Raw genomic sequence first — 7,733 nt, 5'->3', positions numbered from 1 at the left:
CATTTACATGTTGTCTCTGGTGGCTTTTGTGCTACAACAGAAGAGTTGAGTACCTGTGACAAGGACTACACGCGACCCACAAAGCTTAAAATATTTACTCTGTGGCCCTTGACAGAAAGTTTGTTGACCTCTGACCTAGTGCCCTGCTTTGTTCAAAATAGGCACTTGAATAATCTCCAGGGGGTTAAACCCTGGCATACTAGATGTCTTTCTGACGTTGCCAGAAGAGGGTACAGGAGTTGAATACTTCAGGGCACCCCCTACTCACACCCCTCCCTCCCTAAGATGATTGAGCGGCTATGGATTGAGCCATGTTCTGCCCCCTAGTGTACAGTGGGGGCCCAGCTCGCTGCATCCGGCGCAGTCTGGGCTGAGGCCTTTTCACATCTGGCCTGCTTTGAATATCCTCATTCTAGACACCCTGCCTCTCAGCCTCACATCCCTTACCTTTAGAATATTAACAGCTAACATTTACTGAGAGCCGACTCTGGGTCAGATAGTGTGTTTTGTCTCACTCATTTCTTAGGATGAGATAGATAATCCTAGAAGGAAGGTATTATTATTACTATTGTCATTCCCATTTTACAGATACAGAAACTGAAGTTCAGAGAGATGCAATAACATGCCTATGTCACACATGAGTAAGTAGCAGAGCCAGGACCCACACTTAAATCATCTTGACTCCAGAGACTGCATGGCAGGAGGGAGGAGGTGAGGTGGGGCAGGTGGGCACAGCTGCCTGAGATGAGATTTTTCCCTTAACATCCACCTCGGAATTCTTTCCTTGGATCCCATCTTGCTGCTTCTGCCACAGTCAAACCAAACCAGACCCAGGGGATTGTTGATTCTTTTTCTTTTTGGACTGTCTTCAAAACCCCTTTTCTCTTATGTTCTCCTGACGCAACTGAGAAGGGGCAGAACATTCAAAAGACACTTGACTAAGAACATAAGGAAAACCAAATGAGAGACAAAACAGAAACTTAAAACAAATCCACTTTTCCCCCAGCGAGGCTGGTTGATAGGCTAACTTCGCAGACACAGAGCTCCTTTGCCGTACCGCACCCTGAACTGTGAAGGGTCCCACCCAGAAATGGTCCTCTGGAGAGCTCTTGGGAGACTTTCTGTTTTGTTGTTTGCAGGGATAATCCCCAAAGGCTCAGGCAGGAGCTATAAATTGAGTGCTTCTCCCAACTGGGACTGGCCAAGTTTGTCTTCAGCACTCAACACCTTCACACCTTCCGCGTCCTGCTTCCTTCTGCCCTGGCCTTCCACTCCCCCCCTCCCCACCCCCCACCAACCGCTTGTGCTGTCTGCTGCTGCTTTGTGCCCAGGCCTGCCCCTCTAGGCCATGTCCCGGGCTCCAAAATGTTTCCATCCTCCTGCTACCAACAGAAACTTCTAACTGCATAACATGTTACCTCCTCCCAGAGGACACGGAGATGAGCATCTCCCTTCAACTTTCACCTCTCCCATATTAGAGTCTGTGTCAACTCCTAGAGAGCTCCCTCAGATTTCACACATTGAGGACTGGCTCCCAGCTTGTTTATCCTCCCTCCTTCTCCTACAAACCAGTCTTTCTGAGTAGGTAAGAAATTTCCATTCCTCCCACCTCTCCTCTAAGGATCCCATTTCTCTCCAGAGGGAAGTAGGAAACAGCAGTGGGATGGGAGGGCTCCCTCTCACTCGATGTCTCTTCCTTCCCTTCCTGCCATGATTGCTTCTGATGTCTATGCTTGGTTTCTGCTCCCCTCCCCCAACTCAAAACTCCTTGCTGGTTGATTGAACTTGTAGTTTCTTTTCCCTCATTCAATAGCTGTTTCTGTCCTAGGAGCCCAAAGTAAAGAACTCCTGAGAGAATAATAAAAGAGAATTCTTACAGAGCAAGCTCAAAGCAAAACAGGGACCACGGCTGAATATAGCAGACAAGGAGGTAGTTGGAAGGGGAAGATCATGCTGGACTGTGGGATAATCTGGTTCCCCTCAAATCCCAGCCCTTAGATTGGCCCTGGCTGCTAGTCTAGTATTCCTTTGTAAGGACTTGACCAGTTTTGAGACACCTGCCCTGAACTGGGCCTTCCAGACTGGAGTCCCTTGGGAACCAAAATCACCTTACCTGCTCCACATAGAGGGTGAGTGTCCAGCGTGACTTTGTAGGTAAAGGAATCCTTCACACCGTAACTTTCAGCCTCTCTCAGGGACAGGGGTGTCACATAGAGTTTGCAAAATGGATTCTTTAGGACTTCTGATTTCTGTCTAGAGACAACCAGTTTGAAGACAAGGTATTCTGGCCCATTCTGGAAGTTTAGGTGGGTTTCAAAGCAAGAAAGAAAAAGGAAGGAAGGGAGAGCGGGAAGGAGGAAGGGAGAGCTGGAGAGAACTTTGTCTGGTTGAAGGTAGGGCAGCGTACATTATTGATAAGTGTGTCCTCATCCTTGTTAGCTTTCTGCTGTCTTCGGCTCTTGCAAACAATGAGATAATATTTCTTTGTAATAAGCACAGAGAGGGTTTATCCAGTTATCTTGGCATGGTTCACATTAATGAAATGATGACTTTAAATCAATTGTCTGTTTTTATTTGTGACGTATTAGAGTACGCTCAGTGGGTGTGTTTGTATATATTATTTGGAAAAAAATGTGTTTGTCTATTCTTTAGGAATTAGAATGAAACCTCAAAATCTAATTTATCTTACTTTAACAACTATATCAACCTTAAATATTCATATGAATAAATATCTTTTAGGAAAACTATCAAAGTAGGGTGTTTTCATAAACATTTTCCTTTCTGGTTAAATAAGTCCCAAGCTGTCTGAACTATAAAGGGATGTCTGTGGGTGAGTGTGTGTGCACATGTGTGTGATTTTTCGCAGTTTATGGATGTAAGGGACTCTCTGAAATATGTGCTCAAGAGCTAGGAGCTCAGAGTTTAGTCTGTGCTGCTGATCTTACATTTTCGTTTGGGAGCTCCTTAAGCTTGATATGATCAGTATCATTCTTTTCATATTTTCCTCAGTAATTCTGATTTTAAAAAGACCAAATACAAGGAAACCTCAAATTCCTAATTTTCCAGTTCCAAGGTATCTGGGGGGTGGGGTCTCCTATTTGGTGAACAGCCCTTTGAGGCAGTGCTGACAGTATCATTCTGAAGAGTGACAATGAAGTGATAATGTTTCCTTCTTCTCAAAGAGCCACTCCAAAGTAGGCTGCCCTTGAGGTGACCTAAAACGGGTAAAGCCAGAGGCACAGGTGCCACTTGCATTGTCACAGAGTCAGGAGAAAAACAAAATAGATGATCCTTTACTCTGGCCTCTTTCTATCCTTTCTGCTTCTGGCACAGGTCACTTTTTTTCCTTCATTCTTCCCTTCCTCTCTTCTCACTTTCTCCACTCTCATTTGGAAAAATAAAGCATCAATCGACCATCCACTTAACCACCTGCCACCCTGTATTTCATCTTTATCTCTGAACAACCTCCCGAAATTATTGGCCTTTACAAACTCCCTCACTGTCTTCATTACCTTCCCTGGAAACTCCTGTAATCTGAATGCCACCCCATCACTCCACTAATAGGGCACGTGGCCTCCATTTAGTCAAGCCCATAGCCTTTTTCTTCACTTTTCATTTTTCTGAAACCTCTGCAACACTTGGTAATTTTGGTGAGCCTTTCTGTCCTGAATCCCTTTTCTCTGTAGGATTCATCACTAGCCCTCTTTTTTCTTAACTGTGGGATAGTAGGGTGCCATAAGAAGGGTGTGTATAAATATCGAATATCAAATCACTATGATGTACACCTGAAGCTAATAAGGATATTGTATGTCAACTATTCTTCAATTAAAAAATAAATAAAATAATTTAAAAACTTGTCATATTACCTAAAAGCCAAAAGAAAAAACAAAGTGACCATATAATTTTTCATCCAGACCAAGATATCCTTGAGAATTAAAGGTTGCTCAGTGACAATAGGAACAAACAGAGATCATCCTAGGCAAACGGAGATGTCCGGTCACCCTCTCCTTTAGGCTCCGGGGAGGACAAAGTGGAGAGGAGCTCAGGGTAGGATATGAATGAGCATAGATTAAGGAGCTTTCATCAATCTGTCTTAGAGTTGCTTAGCTACTTCTGCCTAAGATCTCAAGTTAAAAATTCAGCTTCACATTCATGAAAGGATCCAGTTACCTGAGGAGAAGTGTCAGAGCAAGATTAGGGGAGAAAAGATGGGTGAGGAGAGAAGTCTAGGGAGGAAAAGGCAGAGCTGGCTGGACCTGTAGTACTCTGTGGGTTCCAGTCATAGAGTCTGCCCTTATAGGTAAAGATGAACTCGGTTCTGAAACCTCTTCCAGGCTCTTCTCAGCCCAGGATTTCCCAAGATCAGTAGCACTGAGTGGCCAGCTGGGTAGGCAGCCATGATGATTTTGCACAAAATATTCCAGGAACTATCAGCATTAAAGATGTTGGACATAGAAAGAAATAGAGCAACTGCATTGAAAGTGTAGAGAATGAGAAAGTAGCTGATAGCTTTGATGGCCCCCATGTGAGCTTCCATGCTGGGGTCCCTGAAGCCAGTGGCATTGCTTTCCATGTGTAGGGTGTGTCTCTTGAGAGAGATGATCAGCAGGGTGGCTGCAAGGATGAACATGATCAGAGGAATGAGGATCCCCAGATAATAAAGAAGAATCAGATTGAAGACATTGGTCTCAGTGAAGTATTTCTTCTCAGTGGAGTTGGAGAAGGGGATAGGAATGGAACTATTCACATACACAGTGAAGATATCTTTAAAGAAGGGAAAGCTGAAGCATAAAGAGATGAGGAGTGACAGCCTCAGAAGCCAAGGCATCAGCACCATGATTTTCCTCTTCATCACGGAGAACAAAGGATGAATAAAGCTTGCAATTCTAAGACAATAGAAGACATTGAGCCAGGCAGCAAGCCAGAGGTTGGAATAGTTCAGAAACATGATGATGACTTTGAAAAGTTTATACACTGCGTTTTGGGTATAAATGACCCGCAATAGTAGACTGTAAGTATTCTCCAGCATCATCCAGATCTGTAGCAAGAACCTGGAAAAGCTCAGCATCAAAAGGATGCGGTCACCAATGGGTAGTCTTTTGCCTCTGGCCCACTCCGCCCCATAGATAGCTGTGATGAAGCCATTCCCAACGATGCCAATGGTGCACTCTATTCCGGAGACCAGCAAGGTAAAGATGATTTTAAACCTGGACGTGTCTTTATCCATGGCATCTGTGTTCACTGTCGCCATTCTCTTTGGTCCTGACTTTCAGGTGTCCACGCCAAGAAATGTTAGTATATGCTCTGCAATCTTCTGACCCTCACTCAATGTTATTATAATTCCCCCCCTCACCCCCAGTTAATGGTTATTTCCAATTTGTCTTCATTTGCTTGTCACATGACTACAAGTTAGAGGCTTGAAATGCAAATGATGAGAGGATCTGGTTACTGGCTGTCTCCATTTTTCATACTCATTTGTCTTGGGCCTTCACGAGCCCATTGGAAAAAATGTGAGACAGCCTCCTATCCCAGCACCTTCTTACCATATTTACTTTAAGTCCATATTCACCTGACAGAGCAAGAATCCCAGGCTAGGGATCTTACCTCCCTCGAGTCCTACAGTCTCACAAGACCTGTTATCTGCTAAATTATCTGTAAAAATGCATACAGCTTCTTTGATCTGCCTTCTCCTCCTTCCTTTATTATCTCCCTTATTTTGGGAGAGTTTTCATTCCTTCGGTTGGTGTGTTTGTGAATAAGAAATTCCTATCAGCTCATACATGAATGTCTTTTACTTAGAATCAGTTTCTTCCACCAAGGACAGATATTATAATGTCCTCAAATAGTACACAGAAAAGCCAAAATTGGATGCCATTTGGGGGAATTAGAGACAAGAAAGACTCGACAGTCACATTTTCATTGTTTCTGTCTTTATCACCAATTATAATTTACTGATATCCCCATCACTATTTGAGCTCAGAATCAGGTAGAGTTAGTCTGGGAAGGCTTCAGAGTGTTTCAAACACGATGTTGAAGTTGGAAAATGTGGCCAAACACTGTGATTTGAAATTTAATTTCCTACTTCTTAACCCTGGCTGTGAAACAGAATGAGCTCTGGCACTTTAAAAAAATATATAGATGCCCAGGACTCATTCTTCACCCAGTGAATCAGAATCTGAGATAGATGCCCAGGACTCATTGCTGATCTAGTAAAGGAGAATCTGAGATAAACCAGGTATGCTGTATTTTTAAAAAGCTGAAAGGTCGTATTGCTCATAGCCAGGATTGAGAACCAAAGCCTTAGCTAGAAACCAATGTCTTAGGCCAAATCTGGCCTGCAGTTGTATTTTATCTTGTAATGTCTAATATTGGACAGCATTAGTCCACTAGTGCTTAATTTTTTTTATTGCCCAACATTTAAATTTAGGAGATTGCATAGATGCACAAAAAAAATTTGTCTTCTCTTGGAAAATTAGTAGACTTGGCAATATTGTATCTGCATGGTGAATTGGTTGAAGTGGAATAGTGGCTGCCCATTTAAAACAAGGTAAGTATGCACTTTTCAATTTGTTATAGTATCCACCGATTCCTAGTGTCTTCTTGACCCTGAGGCCTCGTGCCAGTGTGCTTGCCTTATTATAATTTTTATAATATAAATGGAGGGATGATAAAAATAGATTTCTCCACCCACAAATTAATTTATTTCAAGTAGTCAGAGATTTATTTTTATTATAAAATTGTCTTATTAAATCATATTTGTATAGACATAGCACCAGACAAAGCAATATATTGCAAAATTAAGAAAGCATTGTTTAGAGAAATGAAAAGTCCTGGTCAACACATAGACTTGTACAAGAATGTCCATAGTAGCTTTATTTGTAATAGGCAGAAACGGGAAACAAGAAGATTCGTTGACAAGTTCTGCATCTTTGGTAAGAGAGTCACTAATTTCTGTTACTTCTGCTAATAGAGGAGAGTAGTATATTTGTCAGCAGCTTTCACATATTTAAAAGAGCCAAACTCATTTTTTTGTTTATTTTGTCCCAACTTATGCAAGTTTGTAGCAAATAATATCTCTCCAAATTTCTTGCACATAATTGTTAATTTCCACTGTTCGGGTACCATCTTCTGTTGATGTTCATTTCCATTTTTCTTTAATTTTAAGAGACAAGAGCAGTGGGGTCTGGTGAGCATGTGGCATATTTATAGGGATGTGGGGTCAATTCATTTCTTATTCTGTATTCCTTCCTCACTGGGGGAGCTAGAATGAGGCACCTTTATTTTAGGGAAATTCTCATGGGGGGGCCAAACACCAAAGTTTTCAAATTCTTGGTTTTTAAGTTCAAAAGCTTTGGTCTAGGGGTAGGATAGAACAGATTGGAAGAATATATGATTATGGGAACCATTTTCCTTTCACTTCTCTCTCAAGCACCACCATGCAGACTAGCAAATGCTTTTCCAAGTTGGGGAAGAGTGAGGAAAGAGTTAGAGAAGGGGAGCATTTCTGAAAGGGGCCCCACATATTGGCCCACCACTCCTGGCTGCATGGGGGTGTCAAAGGCAGAGGTGGGCTGCAAGATTGCTCCTGAGCCCACAGCCCATCCACACTTGGGAGAGCTACTAAAGCTTCCTTGTGCTCACAAAAGGGGTCTGGAAATGTGCTGAGGGAGTTAATGGATTCCAAAGGAGTCTGGTGGTCGTATCAAGGAGGCTTTGTGAGCTTGGGTTCAGAT

General features: G+C 42.7%; 1 protein-coding gene across 1 annotated transcript; it reads right to left on the bottom strand.

Moving 5' to 3' along the window:
• Positions 1–4,165: 4,165 nt before the first annotated feature.
• On the bottom strand, positions 4,166–5,390 carry TAS2R40 (taste 2 receptor member 40). The gene has a single exon (XM_014845216.3). It carries the CDS (start codon positions 5,249–5,251, stop codon positions 4,295–4,297), a length of 957 nt encoding a protein of 318 aa, XP_014700702.1. The 5' UTR covers positions 5,252–5,390; the 3' UTR covers positions 4,166–4,294.
• Between the last annotated feature and the right edge of the window lie 2,343 nt (positions 5,391–7,733).

This window comes from Equus asinus, chromosome 1 (genome assembly GCF_041296235.1).
Source record: "Equus asinus isolate D_3611 breed Donkey chromosome 1, EquAss-T2T_v2, whole genome shotgun sequence".
NCBI classification, from domain to species: Eukaryota; Metazoa; Chordata; class Mammalia; order Perissodactyla; family Equidae; genus Equus; species Equus asinus.
Note: the sequence above shows the minus strand (reverse complement) of the source record. Positions and strands in the feature narration are given on the sequence as shown.

Coding starts and splice junctions, on each gene's coding strand:
- TAS2R40 (XM_014845216.3), bottom strand. CDS start 5,251: ATGGCGACAGTGAACACAGATGCCATGGATAAAGACACGTCCAGGTTT.